Genomic DNA, 25,875 nt, shown 5'->3' with positions numbered 1-25,875 from the left:
AGCACTGTGAGTGATAGTAAAAGTGTAGTACGAAAAGCATTTCATGAATGTGTGTATCCTTGAATGCTTTGGTTAGTAAGACTGGAAAAAAGCTACTGTAGTAAGGAGCTACAGCTGCTGTAGCTCAACCCATCTGAAGCCAGGAAGGAAGCTGATAAAAGTGCTGATTGTGCAATTTAACAGACTTGCTAGTGTTACAGTTCTATTATTGAGACACAAGACAATATGAAAGGACACATTAAATTAATATTTAGGTGTGTGTGTAAGACATTTTAGCCTTATTATTTCATTTGGAGCCCTGGTAATGTTTAACTGTCCTGAGAGCAAGTAAAGAATACCAAAACGGGATTCAAATGTCTGCTTAGCCCAATTACAAATATTACACCGTATTTTCCGCACTAAAAGGCACACTTAAAATCCTTTAATTTTCTCAAAAATCAACAGTGCATCTTATAATCCGGTGCGCCTTATGTATGAATTCTGGTTTTGCTTACTGACCTCGAACTGATTTTATATGGTACACGGCGCTCAAAAATCTGTCAAAAAATGTTTTAGTACGACTTTGGTAAGCTACAAAGCTGCAGCGCTTGATGGATTGTCGGAGCATTATGGCTACCGTAGTAGGAGCCTCACGGAGTAATCTGGGTCCAAAACTCCGTCCACTTCAGGTCCCAAAGTCAAATGAACACTGCGGCATCACTGAGAGTTAAAAACTGCCTAGATTCTTTCATCTTTAATAAAATGATCAGTGTTGCTGCTTTATCAGGTGTAACAATTAAGTTTCTGTTTTCAGTCATCCATGAAAACAGAATTTATTAAATTTAACGGAGTTAGAAGTTAGCAGGAAGTTAGTTCGCTAGTTTCCACCTAAACATGATATACCATGTTCTGACTGAGAGATTTAAGATAAGATAATATAAGATAAGATAACTTCTATTAGTCCCACACGTGGGAAATTGTTTTGTTACAGCAGAAAGTGGACAGTGCAAAGTTATATAGTAAAAATTAGAGAACACTGGAATACAATAAGAATAAGATACTGACAAAAATTAAAACGTACAGCTCTGCTATCACTTCCAACATAAATGGAGACAGAAAACTAAACAGCAGTGACTTTTGTAGGGTTACTGAAGTTGGACTAGCTGGTATATAATGATGTGCTGCGTGATCGCTAGCGACACAGCTATGTTAGCATAACATAAAAACACAGTGAAGCTGGAGGATGAACGCTAACTTTTTTCCACTTGATAAAAGTTAACGGGAGGGTTCCTGATGGTTAGGGACAAATGTAATCACATGGCAGGATGTTGCAAACGGACCAAACTTCAGTCAGGAGAACAACTGAGATAATCCATCCACAATACGAGGTTAGTCATTAATATACCGCAACATGGGAATAGAGCAGCTGCAAGAGAATTCAACATTAATGAATCAATGGTACGGAAGTGGAGGAAGCAAGAAGAACGAGTTGAGTAAAGTTTGACTTATCTGACTGTTTTGCTTAATGCGTCGTGTAATCCGGTGCGCTTCATGTATAAAAACAGACCTGTTCATCGACAGTGCGCCTTAAAATACGGTATAAGATCAACAGGTACAAGTACTAGGTGTCCTGCTTGAGAATTATATATTAAAAGGTTTTAGAACACTAAAATAGTTTTTAAATTACTTGCAGCCAATTGAGGAAATAATAATAATAATAATAATTAAAAAAACAGCTTTTTAATCATTATAATTATTATTATTAATATTATTTTAGGATTTTTGTTGTTGTTAGGGATTCCCTAATTTTTCACTCATTTTAAACCTTTTTTAAATTTTATGAGACATTGTATAGCAGGAAATAAAAGCAAAATACTTCAATCTGTCATGTGTTGTTGCACTTTCTTGATGGGAAGTATGTTTTATCATCAGGTAAAATACACCCACCATTAGCAATAGTGTTACAAAACCATTATTTAGTGTTCTAGGGTTAACAAACGTTCGACACCAATACTATCCAGACATTGAGGTATGAATGATCTTCCAGAAAAGTTGATTCAATTTCCCGTCTATAGACAGTGATTTTGTACCTTTCAAACTTATGGTAATACTTAAACCTCAATATTAAGTCTCAATTTCATTCCTTTGTTAAATCATTAACCAGCTGAGTTCAATTTCACTGTTGAATCAGTTGAACATTGTGTTAATCTGTCTGGAAAAAGTGAAGTAAGCTCAAAGGCAACACATCATGCCACAATCTAAAGAAACTCAAGAATAGATAAGTCATTGACATCAGTCTGGAAAGCCATTTCTAAAGCTCCGAGACTCCAGTGAACCACGAGAGCCATTACCCACAAATGCACAAAACTTGAAACAGTGATGAATGTTCCCAGGAGTGACCAGCCTACCAAAACTCCAAGACCACATCAGTGACTCATACAGGAGGTCACAAAAGAACACCCCAAAGAAAACATCTAAAGAACCGCAGGCCTCACTTAACCTTCACTCATTTAAGGTTGCTTTTCATTATTTTAACAATAAGAAAAAGAGTGGGCAAAAATGGGATCAATAGGAGAGACCCAAGGTGAAAAAACCCCCACTCCTGACCAAAAAGAACACAAAGGCTTCACATGCACCAAAAAACATCTTGTTGATCTTGCCAGGGGGGGGAAAACTGGCCACCCTCTGCCAAAATAAATAAATAAAAATTACCCCTTACCAAAATTTGCTTATAATTTGGTTTTCTTATGTACCCATTTTCAATGATATTAACTTTAACAGCAGGAAATGAACTAGGCATATAATTCTTTTCTATAATTCTTGCCATATTTTTCAGCTAACCTATATTGGACAGCAGCATAATAAAACCGGAAATTCTGTTTTTGGTGTGCCACCCCAATATTTTTAGTGGCCCACATATGGCCACCACTATGAAAAAATTCTGGAGGCGCCCCTGTGTGAATGTGTGTCAAAGCTAGACACAAAACACTTTGTATGAATGTGTGTGAACAGGTGAAGGCAAGTTGTATGAAATGCCTTCAGTGCTCAAGTAGATCAGGATGGGTTATGGTTAATTATAAGAACCAAATTACTTTCTCCACATAGGGCCAGGATGGATAACTTCCATCCATCCATCCATCTTCTTCTTCCGCCTATCCGGGGCTGGGTTGCGGGGGCAGCAGCCCAAGCAAAGAAGCCCAGACCTCCCTCTCCCCAGCCACCTCCTCCACCTTGTCCGGGGGAACACCAAGGCGTTCCCAGGCCAGCCGAGAGATATAATCTCTCCAGCGTGTCCTGGGTCTGCCCTGGGGCCTCCTCCCAGTGGGACATGCCCAGAACACCTCACCCAGGAGGCATCCTTGTCAGATGCCCGAACCACCTCAACGGCTCTACTCTGAGCCCCTCCCGGATGGCCGAACTTCTCACCCTATCTCTAAGGGAGAGGCCAGCCGACCTTTTTCCATTAATAAATAAAATCACAATTTAAAAATGGATCTTGTATTTACTCAAGTTTCTCACACCCCATATCCTGCTTTGGAGTACAGAGCGCTGGAATTACTAGCTCAGGCAGTCATCATGGTAAAAGGAAGATGGAATTGCCGTAAGATGCTGTGGATGTTTCTATCGTGATTTCGGTCTAGGTTTAAGGACTGCTACATCCCTGCTTAAGAGAATAATCTTTGATGCCTTTCCAGACTTCTCAGGGAGGATTACGGTTTGTCAGGCAGCCAATTCAGCAGCAGCAGCAGCAGCATTAGCACCTTTCATTGCAAGAATAGAATAATAACCCTTTATTGTACAACGAAAAGAAGTGGGAAGGTGAGAGCCAGCTGCCGGCATGCCATATTAAACCTGTCAAACTAACTTTCTACGCCCATGCTTTTTGTCATGACTATTCACTTTATATACGAACACACACACGAATTCTTCAACCAGCTTATTTGTGCCTACAGGCTCTCCTGCCCTCTCTAGCCGGGGCCAGCTGGCTTTCTGAAAGAGCACATTCTTCCATCTGCTGCTCAGCTCACAGTCACAGGAGACGAATCCACCGGCTGCTGTGAAGGCACGGAGACACAACATGCCAACTACAACCCTGAGCTCGCTGCGAGTGCCCAGCAGAGGTGAACACCTCAGGTCCGCAAGACTAAGCTCAACATTTCTTTAAAAAAACAAAAAACAATATATAACACAAAGTTCGCTTTAAGAGCATCCCTGACAGAGGCGTCTCCTGAAGATAAAGGAAGAGGAAACTTGGCAAACAGTCGCTCTGAACTCTGGAGTCACCGTTAACACTGACTCATGATGGAGACCATTAAAAGCAGCACACTGCTCCCCGCCTTGTGCCGCTTGCCAGGACAAACTCATTCCACGGCAGCTCGGGAGCATCCTGTTCACTCTCCCCTGTGCATTAAACATCAGTCACGCGTGTGAGGGCTTCCATTTAAACTGGGCTCGGTGAGTCGTAGCCACTAACTCAACCTGCTAGCTAACTGCTAACAAGAGCTGCTGGCTAACGTTGGCAAAAACTTTAGAAAGAAAAAAAAAGAGAGAAGTGGAAGCGCTGTGGATGACAGCGTTGACAGGGATCATGTGAGACATCTTACCTCAATTTGCGTATGTAAAGAAACTGGTGGAAGACTTCTTCGTAACTAGCATTTCTCCTGCCAGCACTACAGCATGTGTCTGAGTATCCAGCAGCAGACACTGTGTATGTGTGGACGTGTCTGCAAACGGGGCTGGAAGGCTAACCTTAAAGCTAACAGTTACCAGTTAGCCACCGGCTCGCTAACCTGGACAGTTAGCTCCAGCTGCCTCAAGGTGTCGCTAATTCACCTACAGCGAGCTGCAGAAAACACCGTTGAATAATCATTCATTTAAATCCACCTGTATGTTGGCGATTTCGAGTTTTTAAATAAATATAGCCAGCAAACACTTTTTGGAAAGATTTAAGCTCAATATGAATTATTCCTGTGATTTTTATAGTCTTAACAAAACAATTTGTCATTTATTTTCCCAGTGTAAAAAAACAAATAAAACAATAAAAAAAACTATTATGTATCATAACACTTTGCTTCATGACACCTTGTTTGTAGTTTTAACCTGTTATACACTTATCAACCACCCTGCCTTAGGAATAAAATCAGCAGTCTGTCAGCCGTCAAATCTAATTGGAAAAATTCCCCATACTGCACATGCAGCTCTTATTCTCTACAGCCATATTGGGATCTCTGCCTGCTGCCAAATTTCTGTGCAACATTTTTTTTCTTTATTATCCCTGTTTTGTCTAAAATAATGAAAACAAAATATAAAAAAAAATGAATCACCCTGAGAGACACCTTTAGAAGATATCGCAGATACTTTATTTTAACACGGGTGTACATTTCATTTGAAGATTTGGGATCCACTCCAAGGAAATTTTGAATTTTAGACATTTAATTTCTGGCTATTTTTCTATACCTTTTCTGCATCCATTTATAATGAAAATGGTTTTATCCATATAAAGAAAAACAAAAATTGGGCACCAAGTACCAATTCAGTTTTCTTTTGTAGAACATTTGTAATGCAAAGATTTTCATCTTTAATGGCAGCAGACTGATGGAATATGGAAAAAAACCAGACATACTGATTAATTGCATATTAAAAATCTGAACTTAAGTTAAATCAGTGATGCAGATGCGTGGTGGTTTATCTGTTTTACCCCAACATTATCATTTTCTTACCCATTTATGTCACAATAAATAGCATCAGAAATTATGACTGAGTCAGTAAATAGAAAATTTGTCATTTAATGCAACATAATTGTGACTGAATTACAATTAATCTCATGGAAACAAATCACCAAACTGACAGACAGGATGTTTCATACAGGTATATATTACAATGTGCCTTGTTATATAATACAGTCAGGTTCTGTTTTTAATAAAAATAAGTACTGGAGGAGAAAGTGATATTTTTTTAAATTTTATTGTAAATTGGACATTATGCAAATTACTTTCGCGACTGATGACTTGTTATTTAAGCTTGTTAAGTGGTCACAGAACTCCCTGCGCTGAGTGAGAGTTCAGACAATATCAAGTCAAAAGGTAGCCAGGAGTGCTGCAAGCTGGAGAGCGCACACACAGGACAAAGGGTGAGGGGGAAGTACCAAAATAAGAGAACAAGAACATTGAGTGGCTGACAGTGGTGGCTGCTTGTGCCAAAGATATCAGTCAATGAACACAAAACTTCTTTTTTGGTGGTGGTGGTGGGGGCACGAGGGGTGTGGGTTGGGGAGTTGTTCGTTTCAGCCATAGTAACTGCATTTACAGAGTAACTGACTTCCTCTGTAAATGCAGACAAAAATTCTCCCAGAAATGAATTTGTTTTCACCATTATTGCAAACTCTAACCGATTTTCCATCAAACAAAAAGGTGTGGCCTCACTGATGCAATACTTACTGCACACATGATATTTTATTTCATAAGGGTGTTTATGCAAACAAGTATCCACCCTGTGTCCTATGTCTCGCAAAGCTTCCTCAAGACAGATTTTCCCAAATACGATCACAAATTCAGTATACAGGAGTTAAGAGTGTCTGTATAAAATCAGTCATCCAAGGTGTCATATGATATCTGTGAGACCAAACCTTTCTTTGCCCCCATTTTCTCTAATTGTTTGTACAAAGACGATACAACTATCCAGTCATGCAACATTTTTTTGAATGGGGATGGAGGGGCTGGGGGCGGGGAGTGGGGATCTGACTGTTATCTTTGCTGTTTTTAAGCATTCTGCATCTCTTTGCCAATCTTGTAGCTCAGGATCTTGTTCCAGTCGATCTTGGTGCGTGTCACAGGAAGCTGGCGGCGTAAGGCTTTGAAGGTAGTGTCCGACATGGTCTGGTAATTCTCGTTGATGGCCGTCTACAAGGAATGAAACAAGGATGAAGAGAGAGAGGGAAGTGGATGTTATAAAGAAAAAAAAAAAAGCTACTCAAATAAATCCAAATTTTCTCCAGGTCTGGAGAAGTCTGTTTGCTGTAGGAAAATAGACTTTTGGATTTTTACTTGACTCAATAATGGTCTATAACAGCCAACAGAAAATGTTATAACCACATTAGGGTATGTCAGAGTTTTCTCCAGGCTTTGTTGTGAAAGTGCAGCTTTCTCTAAAAATGTCCAGCTTCATCCAAATGACTCAGCTTTCTATTCATTATCACTCTAAAACTTGACATCCTGTGCTGCAGGTTTGTGAACGTGTAGAATGTTGCTGGATTCATAACTGTAAAATGTTTCCATCATTTGTGAGGACTGTTGATCTGAGGTGAAAGTTCATGTTCCAAAGAAATCTCATGACATACCTGATAGTCATTCTCTGCAGCCTCCATGATCTTAACAAACTCCTTTGCAGTTGCAGCCTCATTCTGAAAACATGACATTCATTTGAAGAGGGGAGAGGACAAGGCATCCAACAAAAAAGAAACTTTAAAACCTACACTGCAACTACTTAGCAGAAAACCTCCCCTGGAAGCTGGCACCAGGTCAAAACTGAATTACTGACATAAAATTACAAGTAATCACCCTAAATAAATACAAATGTAAAAGTATGAGGAATGATCGTTGCAGCTTCTGCTTGGACTTCACAGAAATACTCACAGAAATTGACATGGACTCCTGAACCTCCTTGTGGCTCACCAGCTGGACGTTTCCATCCTCATAGTAATGAACCTAGAAATACGTATGGAAATATATAGTGTATTTCTAACCAAAATTTCTTCTGTGCCATGAAATGATTGATTTTTTTTTTCTACAGCTCCAAACAGCTGTGTGCCAGACAAACAAATCTCAAGAGGTCTAACAAGCCACTCCCCTCCCAAAAGGGGGGGGGGATGAAGGAAACAACAACATATGGGAAAAAGTAGACAAGGGTGCAACAGAAATTAACCAAATTTTGTGAGAAATAAACAAAACAAAGTTTATAAAAAAAAAGAAAAAAAGAAAAAAACTGAATTTGATTACAGTCTACATGCAAATGTTGTCAGTATGCGTGCTGACATGCATAACACAACACAGTGTGTCCGTTTTACGTCAAAGATTGTTGTTCAGATAAAATACCTGGATTTTCATGATTCCTGCCACTTGGGTGGTGGAGGGGGAGATGGTAAATTTCCATTCTGACCTCCAGCGTCCATTCCTAAACAGCGAGAAGGAAAGATAAACACACTTCAGTCACTTTTACTTGACTCAGCTAACTGTCCAGTACACTGGCTCAACTGCCATCACCTATACTGAAAAATAAACAGAAAAGGTATACGACTGTGTGTTTTTGGTCAACAACAGTGACAATACAGATATTAAGAAAACTATTCACAGTATGAAGTATACCATCACATTTCAAGACCAGTTAATGTGCTGTGCGCTTTCATTTAAAGCAATGTAAGAGTTTCTTGAGTTAAGATGACAGAAGAGTTTTGTTAAGATCTATAAACATCTAAAGTGTTACACCTTGTTCACAGAGTTGCTCTGTGTTATGTCAGTAAAAGCATTACTAACGATGGACCAACAGCTATTTACGTCAGTGAACCATCTCCTAATATGTAGTGAACAGACATGGAAATTAGTTTGGATACTCTACTGCCGATTTTCTTAATTTGACTAAAATTTGCATACTACATTGGAGTTCTGGCTTATTACAAAGTGCTCTGATCAAATATGTGGTCTTGAGGTCAGAACCGCCCTCCCACCCAATTTGGCCAACTGGGTGGCTTTGCAAAGGGTGAAAATTGCAGTGCCCATTTTTTCAATAAAAGGCACTTCTATTTTTAGTGTGGGGGTGCAAGCATTACAGAAGAGTGAAAAATGATATTTACAGATTTTGACAAACATTTTGAATCATTAAGTTCTAATATATCTTTTTTTTTAAAGATACAAAATTCTCCATGTGAAGGTTTTGATCCTTTTCACTGTGATTTGCAGAAGAAAAAAAAAATCGATTTCACCTTTGAACTGTTGGCTCCTCATTACAGCAGTCACTTACAGTAGTTTTGGGATTACTACACCCAACACCTATAAGCCCAATAAGACCCAGCAGCAAAGAGGATTGGTGCAGTTCTTATCCAATTAGATTAACCTGATCAAAATCAACAGAGTCTAACAGTCCAGAGTTATGTGCCAATTACTGCAATGTCCTTAGACACTTCAAGAAACATTTGAGGATTTCAATGGTTTTATTGTATTTAACATGAAGTTGTTCTTAAGGTTAAAAATCATCTGTCTAAATACTAGTACTGAAAAAAAGATTCATCTGAAAGCAGAAAGGGAGGAGACACATGAAATATCAGAAAATATAAGGGAGGGAAAAAAATATCACACTAATTTTTAACTGTTTTATACATACCAGAAGTTTTTTGGTTGAAACTGATGGCACTCAATGCACACGATGATGGTCTGATGTCCATCAATGGTTTTCGCATAAATCTGAAGTTAAAAGACAAAAAAGACACTTTCAGATTTCACATGCAACTCAAAGCCACTTTTTTGAACTTTTTACTGCTCAACATGTGCAGAATTGAAACCACACGTTGGTTTTATAGTCAACACTTAAAATGTAAATCTCACAACACATTTCATAAGTAGGACAACAGCTGTTTTGCAAAGTAAAAGGCAGGCTTATCTAAATACTGGCCTGCCACTGCTTCCTGCTTGAATCTGATTAAATTTGACTGTACATGTCGTCTTTGATCACTAATAACATTAGGCTACTTTTAGCTGCTACTTTGTTGCAAGGGATTAAAATGTTAACCTTGAAATGCAAGTGGAAACAAAATGAAGGCCACTAAAGTTCTAATTTTATAGAAAACAGATCTCTGAATGAAGAGGATCACTATGCAAAGACAAGAGGTTTTGGTCCTTAAAGCTCTGGTTTATGTTTGTATTCTGAGCAGTTCTGTTAAATTGTATGTGACTTCTTTTAAATGTATCTGTTTTTATAAGCCTGTAGGAAAACACCAGAGAACAGTGAGCTTCAGTCCCAATTATCAGTCATCTATATTACACACAAGCCTCTGCTGTTAAGTTTAGAGCAATGTGTAGTAGTTGTAATGTGTGTTTTGAACTCCAAAGTCAGATCCTGTGGGAGAACTCCCTCTTGCTTGATGTTTTCATAAACTAACAGCTTTAAACACACAATGAAAAAATGAACTTTCTGAGGTGAGCAGTTCAGTTATTCTGGTAACAGAGTGGGCTTGAACATACGGTGCAGACACCGCTCGGATAGTGCTCCTTGACATAGGCCCTGACGGCAGAGTCCAAAGCACTCCTCCAGCCTTCCAGGGAGCTGTCAACATCATGGGGCCGTGGGTCACTGGCCTCCTTCCTCAGGTGGTCAAACTTGAAGGAGATCTTATTCTTGGGGTCCAAGACCCGGCCATTTCCAAGATCACCATGCTCTGTGATTAAGACCTGAAATATAAAGAAGGGGGGGAAAAGGGAATGAGAAAGAGAGCTGTGGGAAGGGCAAGAAGTAGAAACAGAAGGAGCACTGGAAAAATAAGTAAAACATGTAAGAAAGAAAAATTAATAAATAATCAGACAAGAACATGTATGGAAAGAGAGCAGCACAATAAAGAAGTAGAGCTGTGGTAAATGATCTAAGGAGACAGGAGAGAAGAAGAGGAGACAAAAGGATGAAAAGAGGAGGAAGGAGAACAATAGGATCCACAGGCATCAGCCTGAACTTTCCATCTTCTGCCTTTCACCTCAACACTTAGCCCAGCTAGCTGGGTATCAGACAGGGGAATTTCAGCCCAGCATATGGGAACAGAGGGACATGATGACATCTTTACATAAGACACTGCAATCATTACTAAAGCCAACACAGCCACATTCATTCAGCAGTGTTCAACCTTCACACAAATGCACAGCAAGCAAACACAGTGGCATTAAAAAAAAAAGTGGCTATGTGATCCTGTGTTGCAGAAACTAAAGGAGAGGATTTAGACTTGTTTGATCTTTCATCCAATTTTATTTGGTAAATGGTAAATTTTATTTGTCTCTTTTAATGCCAATGATACAATTACACTATGTTTTGCATCACTTAAACCATAATATATTTGAAGGCCACCATCTCTCTTCTAATCTTTAAGTCTGAGAAAAGTGTCACTTTTTTATTTCTGATGATAGTCTTGGCTGGATGAGCCCAAAGAAACAGATCTCTATAAAACTGTGCTTTTACATTACTGGAACATCACACTTGTGACTGCCGGGTCCACATGGAAAAAGTTTATGAACTGAGTCACTCATTCTTCTGATGTGCATCAACTATAGCAGTATCTAATTGTGTGTTGGAATTATAAAGTGACTAATGCCAAAAGTAATAAAAGCCCTGTTCCTTAGCTTCTGCATTGCTACCATAACCTCAGGGTCAAAAAGCGAAGCATGAGCTCACCTGTTCTTCGTAGCCCTCGACTTTCACAGGGGTAAACTGGTCCAAGTTGTACTGTGCAAATGCACTACAGAGAGAGATACCAAGTTAGTTAGATAGCAAACACAGGAGTCACGCCTCGCTGGTTATTAAAACTTTTCAATTATAATATGTCTTGATTAACTTGTATTTATTCAGCATGTCCAGGTCTAGATCTCTTACATGTAAACTGAATGGTTTCTTCTTGTTGTTAACGTGTTGGACAGGGGAGAAATGGTCAGGTGTAAAAACCTAAGCAACTAAAACTAGTCTGGTCTGTAACAGCTTTAATTAAAAATCTCAAGTTGTAGTCATCTTTCATCTTCAGTTGTTGCAATGCAAACTTGTATTTTCCATCTAACATTTGAAAATTTTTAATTGTGGAAATAGCACAAGGGAAGACTTACTGCGCTGCACCTTCCCTGAGCAGATTGTCATTGTTGAGCAGCAATCGCACATCTAAGAGGAAAAATTGTCATATTATTATTAATGGTGGCAAAAGAGGAAAGAATACAGGAACAGCAGATTATCTCCATGACACGCATACAAACACTAAAGTCAAAGCTGCCAGCAGTCGGTGTTTGCAGCATCTATGCCAGGGGAATGAAGCAGACATGGTAAATTAGCTCAGTGGAAAAGGCTATAATCACATAGAGATGAAAGGGGGGAAGTTGCAACAGGGGACTGTTTTTAGTGTGTGCATATGAGTGTGTGTGGCTGACAGGCTGTGATAAGCGGTAAACAGACAACCCCAAAGGCGTTCCTCTGAGGTGACGACATGTACCGGGCCAGGATGAGTCGTTAACAAAGCCAAGACACACATACACACTGTCTCGAGGGGCACTACTGTGACAGTGTGGTGTCAACTCTGGTGCTACAGGGCGAGACACATTTTGAGCAAAACATCACAGTCTCAATTTAATTTCCTGGTGGCCATAAAATCCAAATAATGGATTCCATTTTAGGTCCTCTGTATTAACTGAAACCAAGACTATTTTAGTGTGAGAAATCTACACAAAGACACAAAACAGTGCTGCACTGATACAGTACTGTAATGTACATTAATGGTGTGTACATGACTTGCTCTCCAATGACGGTTGAAAAGGTGGCCAAATGTATGGACTCACTTTTGTAGTATTTATTTCAATGTAGCCAGCTATACTGTATGTAAAAGGGTTAGGGCATACACAACAGAAACACAAATACAGCATTCTGTAACTCCTGAGCAGTTTGCACTTCTTTGATGCCTCCTGGCTCTGATGGTGACAAAAGCTGTCAAACTAAAAATAAGCACTTACTAAAACAAGTCTCTAATTGTTTACTTAGAACATAGTTGGCACGACTTTAAAGCATGTACCAAAGGCTGCTTTACTGTCTTGGAGCACCTGTGACCAAATCATTTCCTCTAGGATTGATAAAGTATTCCGATTCTTTTTGTATTTACACCAGGCAGTATTTTAAAAATTTCAGCACCGCTGACATTTTATTGGTTGGTTTAGTGACATGTTTTAAGACATGTGCTCTGCTGCTTAATTTTTGATATTTCTTTCCAGCTAACCACAATTCCTCAAGAGGCGCTTGCTTTTTCCATGGGACCAGTGTGAACATACTCTCAATGATTTGGCCATTTAAATAAAGGTGACACTGACTCACTACACCTTCTGGTGGTGCAAAATGGTATAATACCAAAGTACATCTAGGCCCTAACATAAGTTAAAGTTGATATCTCTTCAAGAAAGGACACAGATGATTAAAAGAAAAAAAAAAATGTAAACATCCATATAATTATTTATATCATATTTTCACTGTTTGCCTTTCATGTTTTCACTCCCCTCACTTTTAAATTTAACAATGATTTTTGTCAACACAGAGTTACTGGAAACTGTAACAAAACAAAATTTGCTGCACAGTCTCTTTGTACATAAAAGGTGAGCTATTCAATTACATTTTTAAGTACTTTGTTGTGTGATTGCAGACTCATACATTGCATTAAACTAAAAGTTCTGAGCAATGTAATCATAGTTCATCTTATGAAAGAATATACAGAGGAACAAGAACAGAAAGCTCACCATTGAAAACTTCATTAAATTCTCCTGGTGGGGCGTGGATGACAAAGTTAGCCGCTATGCGTACCTAAAACCAAAGATAGAAGGCAGAGGTTACATGTCAGTCGTCTTATTTAAACATCAGAAATATCAACGTGTTGACTGCATTTTAAATATGGGCTAAAATGTGAAACTCATACTCAGCTCAAATTCACAGTGTAAACAGTGTAAACATGTGTACACAGTGCCACCAACAGAGGGTGTAACGTGACTGTGTCACTGGTTTGGAGGGTGGAGTGAGGTTTTTCTGACATTTCAGTCTCCAGAACATCTGAGCAGCATCTAACAGCCTTTTTTTTTTTTTAACCTCCTATACTTCTCTTCTTCTGCTATACCACAGCACTTCCTGTTTCCAGGTCACATGTCAAACTGACAGCCAGCTGACAGCCCCTCCCTCTCCTGCTTGCTTTACAACCATATAAGGAAATAAAAATGTGCTGAGCACTAGTACACACACGGTCTCTTGCCCTTCCCCTATACATTTCTACCTCACTCTATCATTGGCAGGGGACAGCAGCTCAGCCAGGTTCCCTCTCATCTCACAAGCTGGTATATCAGAGAAAGCGTGCATATGAGAGAGAATGTGTGTGCACGTGTGTGTCCTATGGGCTCTTATTAGTGAGTGTATATACACTACTGCTAGGCACTCACAGAGAGCAGCAGATTGATTTTTGCTAATGAGCAATGCTCAGAGAAAGGAAGGCACTTGGGGAAACAACGTGTGACTGTGTGTGTGTCTCTCTGTTATGCTGAGATCAAAGTTTATCTGCATTAGTCTAATCTGTCATGAGATCATCATGACCCAGTTACATTAAACAACAAAAAAATTCATGTGCATTTGAGCACATAACAGATAAACATAGTCTTTGCTAAACAGATGGCGGAAAACTGTTTGTGTGTGTTTATGACTTGAAATCCCTGCGGGAAGACTAATTTGCATTGGGTTTCCCTCATTATACTGGACGGCAGTGTAAACAGACTGCATCTCACACTCACACACACACACTTTTTCTAAGAACCAGGTTTATATGTTATTTAGTCTAGTTATATCAGCTAAGTAGAAAAACAAAGCCGTCACATTTCCATGTTCTTAATTGTATTTAAATGCTTTTTTGGAACAGACCCTGATGACTGTCATTGTCATATAAAACAGGAGCACTTACAGGATAAAACATGTAAGCACTGGATATGCATGTGATTAGTTAAACTGGATATTTATATGTTGCTGCCCTTGCTAGTCGGCAACAGAAATACCAGTCAGTTAAGCTAATTATTCATCCGTTAAAGTACAAATCCAGTCAACTGCTGAGATGCCATAGGATCAGCAAAGCATATAAGGCAAAAATTACTTGTTTTTCAAGACCAACAGGTGTTTTACCTCGAGACAGAATCATTTGCGCTACAAGGTTTCGGGGAAAAAAAATTAGTTGGGTTTCTTTAAAGCTGGAATTAGAGCTGAGTTGGACTCGTTTGTGGGGTTTCTAAAATATTTTAGGGGACTTAATTAAAAGAGCCGTCATGTTGCTGACTGGACTCTTATCATTTTAGCTACTGGACCCTTCTCCTGTAGTTAAATTAGAATTGACCCAATTTTGAGTACTAAATGTGTTAAGGGGGGAATTTTGATCTGCACTGCTGGAAGTACTACTATATTCACAGATTAATGAAAACACACACACACACACACACACACACACACACACACACACACACACACACACACACACACACACACACACACACACACACACACACACACACACACACATATTAATTACACCAAAAACAAACTGAACTCATTCCAGCCTGATCTGCTTTCAATAGTCAAAAGTCTATTTCTAGTGCTTAAGTTCAGCAGGAGCTGTAATTACAGCTGGACATTAGATATACCATCTCAGTGTCAGAAAAAACACTACATGATGCTATTCTACACTATTTTCATGTCTTGTCTTGCAGTTTTACTGTAATGTGATACTGTAATATCCATAAATCCCCTTTGTGAATGTGTTATTCATGATGACACTGGAAGGGCTGGAGGGCTTCCCAGTATGCCACTGACAAGAAGCAGGGCACACCCTTAACAGCCTGCAAGTATATTACAGGGCTACCACAGTATAAACGTTTACTAGAATGAGCTTTAGTTTCCTCCTTAAGGCTGACATATTCATGAAAAAAACCTAAGCAAATCACTGTAATTTGTTTTCAAATATTTTTCTCACCCTGACACACACACACACACACAAATCTGAATAGAAAACTATTTGAATATTTGCTATAATAACAGATTTCCAAGCACTCAACAACTCAAACAGTACTTCAAATAACGCTGATTCCAGATAATTGAATCTTACTGTGTGAACTTAACACAATTAACTGTGAAGCACCTACAGCTAGTGAGAGGGATGGGGATGGTTTTACAATTACATCATGCTAAAAACCATGTTTTAAGGAAATGGAGATGAAAGTCTAAGACCAAGGGAGCCATACTGTAGTTAAAAATTATTCACTAGCAGGAGAATGGAGACACTCCATTAGTTTACAAGTAAAGGTATTGACTTTAAAAGCTTGTTACATCACCTCTTTCTTCCTTAGAGTACCTCAAACTTGATTTACTATTGCACAGAGTCTCCACCACCCGAGCAACACTGCCTGCAGCACATGTAGCAGAGCATCATCTAACATGTATAGCAGGCTGTGGTATCGTCACTAACAGAATTTTTCTTGTTCAAAGCTGGCCTTTTGGATTTATTTGGGTGGGAGGAAAAACGTTGACATGGACACATTTTGTTCAGACAAGCAATAAGGATGTATTTATGAGCCATTTAAAACCATGTACAACAACAGAGCACAATCATTTGAGAGCAGTTTAGCATTCTGGGTGATCTTCAAAGAACCATTGCATAGTTCCCAGTAAATGTTGACTACTACTTTTGCTTGAAATGCCCAACTCTACTACATACCAAACTTGAAACTGATTCTGCTCCTGAAATCAAACAAAGAGTACCACAAACATAACCTCTTTGATCGAGGTAATTACAGTACGGTTGTTCATTTTATTGTGGACGCAATGTTAACTGTACTCTCAGTGCGTTATACTGGGGCACAGATATGCTGGGACACTTTAAGGCTCTAAGACCTATTTTCATCATTGAGCACTGACTGCTACTGTGCCACGATGGGCAAGTAAAAAAATCTCTACAGGGAATTATATTAACAACTCACAGTCATTAGTGAATGAACTCTGATACACTGCTGTGCAACTAGTTGAATTCATTTCCTGTATACTTTGTGCATATCTTGGCTTGGGGTATTCTGCTTATACCAAGTCATGTCAGGCTCAACTTAAATGTTGGTTTCCTTAGATTGTAAAATAAAATATAGCAATTAAATATGTTAATAATATAAATGTAATGATTTATTAGTAGCATAATAAGTGACCAACACAAGATAAATAAAAAAAATTGATAAAGTATATAGGTGTTGTTTATCTAATTTCTTTGCACCAGTGACAGTCATACTGCATACTGCTGTCATTCACAGTTGCACCTGAACCAAGGTCCTTGAAGCTTCTAGCCTATATAATGTCTGTGAGCAGACACAATAAGATAAAATAAATGAGTTTCCAAGTAGAGGGACAAGCCAAAGCACCACCTACTCTTAGCTTAAGTCATATCAATGCATTTCACAACAGTTTCTGATTAAGTGAAATACTTATGCAATCATTAAAAAAGAAAAAAAAACCTGTTTGTGTAAGAGGTGTGAAATACCTCCAAACTGCGGTCGCTCTGCTTTGACCCAACTCTGTGCTACATTAGCTAAACTACTAGCTGCTGCTGTATGGTGACGTAAACTCAAACAACACAGAACTGAAATGAATAGATCAACCCATTACCACAGATACCCGTTCCATCTTTTTGAGTTAAATAAATGTTGGATCAGTGCATCCCTATTATTACGTATCTTCACAGCTTAGGATAAATCACTTTTTATGATATTTCTAATTCATATCCAATTCCATGCTTACTGCAGTTAAAAGAAAACAGCAACAACATGATTGGATCACAGTCTGATTAGAACCCAGACAAACTTTTTTCTGTGCAAAAAAAAGGGCTTTTTAAAATACTCCTTAACAGTTTAGTCACTTATCTTTCTTATGGCTTTTAGAGGGTGGAGCATGAGAAGCTGGTGGGGAGGCACAAGCTAACCAAAAAGCTGGAACAATAATGCTGGAGCTTTCTCAGACACACAAAGAATGAGGAACATAGGCACCCCCTGTGGAGTGGGATTCTTGCGTCTTTGTACTCTCTTGATCCAGACACCAGCTGGTGTCCTCTCTTTCAACTTGCTCACTGTATATTCATCCTCATAATACCCAACAACCCCGCTTTTTTTTTTGCAACAGACACTCACATCCTGCACCCTCTTAGTAAGAGCCTTTTCTTTAATCCCAAATGACACCCACTAACATTGAAACCACACTGGTCCTAATCATTATCACGCAATTCCAGATACATTAAACTAATGACAGCAACATTAAAAAAAAGCAGGAATAAACTGAGGCAATATATTTACCTTTTTAAGCTCTACAGTGTCTGTGAATTTGATTCCCTTACTTGGCATGCAGCCATTTCAATATCCCAGATTTAAAAGGAAAAGAAATCCCTGGCTCTTTAAATGCTACAGAACAGACAACCCAATCTGACAGGGGCAAATGCTGGGGGCCTGGGTGATGAAAATTTATGAATAATGAGAACACAGCAGGATGCGAGAAAGATGAGGAAGACTGTCAGGTAGCCGCAGGCTGAACAGAAATGTCCCACTGCTGATCAAAATAAGAAGGTGGTGGCTAGTCGACACAAGATTAAGCTGAACCAATAAGACCTGACATCTGTGATGGTGGAGATAAATACCATCAGAGGCAGAAAGGTTTCCAGAGATTATGACTTTTTAAACTAATTATGATGTATGTGAATTATGAACTATGTGCTCTCTTTTTCATATTACCTCTGTCACCTGCTCTAGTCATTTCGGTGAGGGTTATACTAGGGCTGTGCGATATGACCAAAATCTCATATCCCGATATTAAGACATCTATCGTCCGATAACGATATAAATCACAAAAATGTAACATTTTCTGTAAATTATGTGAATCTCGGGCAGCTCGACTTGCGGGAAGTGTTTCCAGCTGTGCGTCATGTAGCTGGAGTCGAGTATTTTAACTGATGCATGAAACTATACATTTTTAGACATAAGTTGTAACGGCCGCCGTTTTCTTTGTGAGTATTTATTACATGGCGTGCTGCGGGGAAAAGCCTGTTCTAACGTTTGAGTCTAAGGTTTATTTTTTAGCACCTGGCGGCTCTTGTTTTGCTTCTCATCCGTAAATAATCTGCTCTTTCACGTGATTGAGTTTATTTTGAAAAAACTCAACAGGATCTTGAGCTTTATTGTGAAGGGTTTATGTGGAACATAAACAAGCGGACACGCGATGGTGTTACCGTCATTGTTGCTAACGACAACGCATAAAAACAAGCGCTTGTCCGTCCGTAGTGTGGTTATATGAAATATAAGAGAGAGAGAGAAATTAAGAAATTAATATAGCCACTACAGTGACCATCAAAACGATGAAAAAATATTGCCGTAAACAGTTTATTTTGCGACACCACGAAACAAACGATAGCGTAAAATGAAACGATAGACGTTTTTATATCGTCATCCGATATATATCGTTATATCGAACAGCCCTAGGTTATACTACTGACTTTGATTCATTCACATTCATTGAATTACAAGGAATGCAGTTTTAGTAAATCTTAGTTAACTCTTAATCCATCAAATTGGAAAACAATGAAAACATTTTTTATTTCCACTAATGAATGTGAAACTTTTCATTTCTTCCCACTGGTGCCTTTCACAGCATTTCTTTGGACTTTATTCATCACCTGTGCTAGAAAATTTCAACCCTGATGGCAAACTAAAAGTAAGTGTCCATCAGTAAAGGCATCTACACCCTCACTTTTTTTTTTTCTTTTTTAAAAAAAATACACATGCAGAATACTATGGCAAGAATCAAACTTCTGGTCGCAGTTAGTGGGTAAACTTTTAACTGTACTAATAGTGAATAGGCAGCTTTGTCTACTGCAGATTATGTCACCTTGGCTCACAACAGGAATAGGGTCATTTTACTCCAAGTAGCCAACTATGTGACACATTTAGTATCATCAGCTTGCATTACAACTTCCAGACTGCAGACCTCCCAAGGTAAAGCTACTCCTTTCTGCAAAGCTGCCTTAACCAGTTTGATGTGAGACAACAGCATAAATGTGAAGCCACACAACTACACATGAGTTCTCTCTTCTGCTATCAACCACAGTTCCAGTTCATTCTTAAGCTTAAGGAAGGCAAATCTTTGGGTCCTTTTCTGACAGACAACCATGCATGGACAACTCTTCCCTCATCTCCACATTCGCTCTTCTACAGCCACATACAGACAGGGACTCCTGAATTTGTCTGTTAAAAATGGAAAAACCACCAAGTTCTGGCCGTTAGTTATGTATTCCCCATGGTCTAAGACAGCTGTTCAAAGCCAAGCTCAGGGACACATCTGGGACTGTTGGGACTTTCAAATTAAATGAAGGGTGATTTATTTTCACTCTTAGTTTATTGATAATAGTAACCTTATTTAAGGTTTCTTTATAGCTCTTTTTACTCAAGTTTGCAAATAAAGCTTTTACATTGGAAAATCTGGAAAAACAAAACAAAATAAAAGAACAAACAAACAACAACAAAACCCCAAGTGAGTTACTGTGATCTCAGGAGAAAATTTGAGTAATGTAGCTCCCAGAAGAGGGAGAACTCTGCAAGCATCTTGTTTTCTGTAATTTATTGTAAAATGTAAATGACTGTAATATTTAAATATTTTCTGACACAGTTTTTTCTGCCATTCTAACCTTTTTTGAGAGCCAGCCAGACAAATGCCCCAAAAATCACAACAGGCTTTATCCTATACACAGGATTTAGTGCATAATTTTAACCATAATGGCTTTCTGCACTGTGACAACATGGATCATTTACACTGATGCCCCAGGTAGGAATCAAGCAACTATCCCTTTTCTGTCTTCCCTGACAATTAAACATGTTAACTTTAATTAAACATGCTCCTTTCACATTTATGGTCGCATCGCCATCAAAACAAATCTGCATTGCTATTCATCCTCTATGGCTCCCATCAGTCTGGATCATCATTCTGCTTCAAGGAGTGCTGTGTCCCTTTAGTGGGCAAAAGGGGGAACTATAACATTTGCTTAGCTTCTTTGTTTCCTTTTGCTCACCAGCATGGGTGCGTCATGTGTACTTGCTGACAACTGAAACACTTGTAAACCCTCAAAAAAAAAAACCAACCAAAAAAACAACAACCCACCAACAGCCATTTTCATAGTGTATAAAGCTGTTTCTTCCCAACTTACAAGAGGAAGAACTAAATACCGAAACTCAAAAATGCTGAAACTACCATGTGATGCTTTCAACTATTGAGTGATTGTATCCGATTAATACTTCCAGTTATTCCTCAACTCTAACCCCCCAAAATTCAGCTGGTCCCAGCTTCTCAAGTGTACTGATCTGCTTTTCATTATCATATTTTAATAGAAACTGAATATCTTGGACTACTAGTTGAACAAAAAAAAATCTGTTTTTTTTTTTTTAATACTACTATTATAGACAAAGGGGTTAATGAACAAAATGTAATAAAAACTTTGGAACCCTATATAAATGGCCTTCGACAGCACCACCTCAGCGGTGAAGTTTGTCACATCTGATTATGCAGCTTAATTCTCTGTCTTGAAACAGGAACCAAAGCACCGAAAGTCAGACTACTCTTACAAATATCTTTTCCTTTTACCATAGTCCTATGACAAAGTCAAGGTAAGTACATGTTATTAGATAAACAGGTTGGCTGGCCTGTGAATTAATTTACTGTGTACTAGATCGTTATCCTAAATGCTGTTAAAAAAATTTTTTTTAAAAATAAATACTAATACGTCGAACAACTTGATTGGCTGGCCACATGGTTCCCAACAGCACAAATCACTTGAGAAAAAAAATGGTTAACCGTTTTTTTCCCTTATCTTTTCTTTTGAAACCAGACTCTATAGCAACAACTTTATAACAGCAAATCCTACAGCATGCACAAAGGAGTCTAACATGTAAAGCTTCAGTCACCAATTGTTTTGTTAATTTAAACTATTAATTTGAAAAACAAACCTGCCAATAAATCATGCTGTTATTAAAGATTAAGCACTATATAAAACTAATTAAATGAGCTTTTTTCCTGTACTGATAGAAGTCTGATTTACTAGCCCAGGGGTTGAGTGAGGATGTTGTGTTGCGCAATAAGCAAAACCATAAAGTTGACTGATAATAGAGTTGACTGCTTTTTTTAACACTTAAGACACCCAGCCACTTAAACTCAGGCAACAGAACTGACTGCTAACAGATTGTGCAACGACAGTTTCCTGTAATGCTGTGTGTTCTTTCTGTACTGATATCAGGAAGCTTGCAGGCTGGTGCCCAAATGACTCAAGAAGTCTCACAGCAGTGCTTGGTAACTGTGGAAGAGATGACTCTTCTCGCTGTTAAATCATTTACAAATGGCAGAGTCTCTTTATTAATTTTCAAACAGGGAGCTCCAGCTTGTTTTTTCTTCTTTATGAATACCAAAATGAGGTTAACGGCCGCAACACAACCAGGACAGAAATTCTTCAATCTCCTGGGACACATATAACAAGTATTTTCCCAGAGCAAAACTCCAAATTCTTTACTGTATATGACAAAGATCCAGACTTATCAAAATAATATGGCAACTCCTTCCACCACAACTTAAAACAGTCACCTCAGTAACATCAGATCAGAGTAAGTGCAGATTCCCACAAAAGCAAATATGGAGATTTGTCATGTAAGAGTTTGGAAAGTACCATTGGTTGTCACTTTTATTCACTGTTACAGTTTCTGGCAGGTCACCAACACTCACGTGGATGAGTTGCTTTTATTCAACAAATCATGACTGGACAGTAAAAGGGATATTCAAACTAAATAATAAATTATAGAAACTATTCCCCACTCTCACTGTGTCAAGCAGAAGAAAATGTTCATTTCCTCCCTCAAGTTTTTTTTCCCCTCAGTGTTTCACAAAACAGGGCCGAGGGCCCAGAGCAGATGGCTGACTGCTCGGAGCTAATGCACCGGAGACGGCCCTTTAAAGTACACTACAAAATGTAGCTGCATTGTTTGCATAGAAAACTCTATGCTTTTAATGGAACGCACCCACCATGAATAGATGCATAATGCATCTTGGCCTCATACCACTTGTATTCGGAGAAGGAAATGAGCAATTTCCCCCCAGGTAAACACTGCATAACACTGGTTGTGTGTCTGGTGTCACTACCAGTCAGCCTGGCAGGAAGCCAATCATCATTCTTTTAGCTCAGCAAAAATCAAACTGTCTGGTCAAAATATGAAAGTGGCTTAACAATTGTCGAAACCAGTGTGGTTACAAGATTAAAGGAGCTCCCATCCTCTTCACAAAACCAACATCCAATGCTGTCAATGAGTTTACCACAGCTTCTTGTCGTGTGAACACACCTGAAAAAAATAATTTCAGGTGATCCTGAAATGCAATGTAGTACATAACCAAAAAGAGAAAAAAAAGAAAGAAAAATACCCATACAATGGCCTCAGTCACTTATAAATTCGAAGCTTGGTCAATGGCAGATGCCTGTGAGTTGTAAAGTGTAACACATTTATACAAATGCAATTGCTAAAATGCTAAAAAGAACTCTGGAAACTTTTACAGTTTGATGTGGAAGAGGGCAAAATGAAACAAACCCTTCTTCTGTTCTTACTCTGAACAGTGTGTTATGTAACCCACAGGATGGAAACAGAAGAGTTATTAAAGATTTATTTTTAATGGCTAACTGCAATATTAACAATGTTTGTGGGAAGAACTACATGTTTATGAGGAGAGCCTTAACACAGGTTACCAGTTACACATTTATATACACCCTTCTGTATGTTAACCTCCAACTATGGCTTCTTCGTACTATCTATTCAATGCTGAGGCATTTATGCATTTGAATCGTGAATACCGGCAAGTAAATAAACACTAGAAACAATGTTAAATACATTTTAAATGTTTACAATAAACATTTGCAAACTTTTATAGTTTAATACCTTACAATATAATAAATAAATTATAAGGCTGACAATTAATTAATAAATACCCTGCATAAAAGGTGTCATATTAATTGGCTCGTCGCTAACTGCTGACTTTGTTAACAAAGCCTATAATGAATCTAGCGACGAAAAAATGCATTTAGCAGTGCAACAAGGATTCGTGCAAACCCCTTAGCTGAGGCACACGTCCTGTCAGCTATGCATGTCCTCTTATAAGGAAATGAGAAAAAGCTGCAGGACTCTTGCATGGGCGTCACTGGTGTAAATCCTGCTTAAATTATGAGTCAGTTTTCTGCTACAGTTTTAGAAACAACACTGGTTGCTATGAGGCTTTCACAGCAGTAGAAACAGACTTTCAAACGAGAGGACAGAATATAAAAGCAGTTTTTAATTTCTAGCATATCCTTCAGGGGAACTCGTAGTTCCCTCACCTTTCTCTGCTACTTCTTAGAGGGACGAGAGTTATCAAACTAGCTAGACTATAGCATACGGTTGCTGATTTTACAGTTTGCTCTTCATAAAATGACCTGGCACTCCACCGCTTCTAATATTTTAACTTCTAAAGACAGAAAAGGGGCATCCAACAGGCGAAAGGGCGTGTTAGTAAGTCTGGCTGTCTGTTAGCAGGCTGCGGCTATGCTACCCTAACTAACCTAGCTAGCGGATCCATGGTGCATGAAAACTTCCATAACACAAGTAAGCAGAGACCCGCGAGTGAAATGGCATGTCCACCGGGTGAAAAGAGGACGGGTGGTGAGCATAGGTGAATTTATAAGACGTCCACGGTTCCTATTTTGAGTCAGGACCGTACAAGGAGCCTCCGTTTGAAATTCGCAAATGAGCGGAAGTTGAGCTAAAAATAAGAGCAGAAGCAGCAGAGGTTGTGCTGAGGCCTGGGTTTTCCCCAAATTTTATAATGCCGATCGACGCCAGGATGCACCGAGAGCCGGGACCACATGCAACTCAAATTTTGGATGTTAGCGTTTCACGCTGTGAGGTTTAACCTAGAATTAAATCGGCATCTTACCTTTTCCTCATCGGATAGCTGCTCCTCATGATCCGCCATCTTTTCTTCCGGCACCACCAGCTTGTCAGAGCCCAGTGACGTCACGGGATGGGTGGGTCCCCACGTCGGTCCGGTTTTGATTGATGCTCCGTCGAAGTTTGCTGTACTGACTGTGAAAGAGGAAGCTCCAAGCCACTGCTTAGTTCACTGATTAATTCCAAAAAAGGTTTCAACTCAGTGTGAACTAATTCACTATCAATTTGAAAACGTCTGGTGAAATGCACTCTACATAACTTTTAAATTATATGGTATTTGTAATTTTTGACTGCTCATTCAAATAATATACATAATGTTTCTGGGGATCAATAGCATATTAAAGGATTTAATGCTGGAGAGTGAGTATATCTGAGGCTCTTTTCAGCAATCAGACCACCAAGGTCTCCACCCTGACCCACAAAGGACTAGACCCCAATAGGAGGATGGTCCTATGTAATTCATTGGGGCAGAATCCAGCCGAGCCCCATGGTCGACATAACCATCATCTTCCCTGGGCCTGAGTGGAGGGTGGGATTCCTGGCATCCTCATCTGGGAAAGGGTTTTGGGGTCCTGGTTCTTATCATCTTGGGGGTCTTTTGGATCAAACTTAGTCCAGCAACTTAACATTTGGTTAGTTATCACATAGCATGGCCCTGAGTAGAACCGCTGTTCATCCACAGTGAAAGGAGCCAGGTGACGGAGTTCGGGCATCAGGACTACTGACACTTGTGTATTTTTCCCATTCTTTAGTGGACAAAAAACTCAATAACGGAGAGGGAAGGACTCTGCTTGTAAATGTGGGACTGTGAAGTTCAGCCTAAATATTAGGGTCTAAGATAAAATAATAATTTTGATGATTACACAGATTTAGAAAAGCCCAGTGATTACCCAGAGATTCTGTCACACTGTGTATGCTGCACATGTCCCCACTAGATGGTGTGCTAACACTGTTCTTTAAAGTTTACAGAGTCGCTATCTGATTCATCTGCTTGCACACTGAAAGCAAACAAAGATAATGTTACTTATTACCAAACCCCCAGGGAAACACAGGAAGGGTCTGAAAGTGACAGAAACACAGAGAT

General features: G+C 39.0%; 2 protein-coding genes across 6 annotated transcripts in view; both read right to left on the bottom strand.

Moving 5' to 3' along the window:
* LOC116317485 (suppressor of tumorigenicity 7 protein homolog) overlaps positions 1 to 4,971 on the bottom strand; it is a 56,490-nt gene extending 51,519 nt beyond the window's left edge. For 2 of the 5 annotated variants that reach the window (XM_031736266.2, XM_031736267.2), the window contains exon 1: positions 4,584 to 4,970. The gene's annotated coding sequence lies outside the window, so the exon portion shown is untranslated. Of the gene's footprint in view, positions 1 to 4,583 lie in introns of all 5 variants that reach the window. The other 3 variants (XM_031736268.2, XM_031736269.2, XM_031736270.2) reach the window with 2 other exon arrangements.
* Positions 4,972 to 5,745: 774 nt separating this feature from the next.
* On the bottom strand, positions 5,746 to 24,918 carry LOC116317490 (F-actin-capping protein subunit alpha-2). Its single transcript, XM_031736278.2, has 10 exons — positions 24,778 to 24,918; positions 13,485 to 13,548; positions 11,823 to 11,874; positions 11,401 to 11,464; positions 10,209 to 10,415; positions 9,352 to 9,431; positions 8,070 to 8,148; positions 7,611 to 7,682; positions 7,316 to 7,378; positions 5,746 to 6,878 (listed from the first exon to the last, which is right to left on the bottom strand). The coding sequence occupies exons 1-10, from the start codon at positions 24,814 to 24,816 to the stop codon at positions 6,738 to 6,740; spliced, it is 861 nt and encodes a 286-aa protein (XP_031592138.1). The 5' UTR covers positions 24,817 to 24,918; the 3' UTR covers positions 5,746 to 6,737.
* Positions 24,919 to 25,875: the final 957 nt, after the last annotated feature.

Source organism: Oreochromis aureus, linkage group 7 (genome assembly GCF_013358895.1).
Source record: "Oreochromis aureus strain Israel breed Guangdong linkage group 7, ZZ_aureus, whole genome shotgun sequence".
NCBI lineage: Eukaryota > Metazoa > Chordata > Actinopteri > Cichliformes > Cichlidae > Oreochromis > Oreochromis aureus.
The sequence above is the reverse complement of the archived record's forward strand: the minus strand, read 5'-3'. Positions and strand labels throughout refer to the sequence as shown.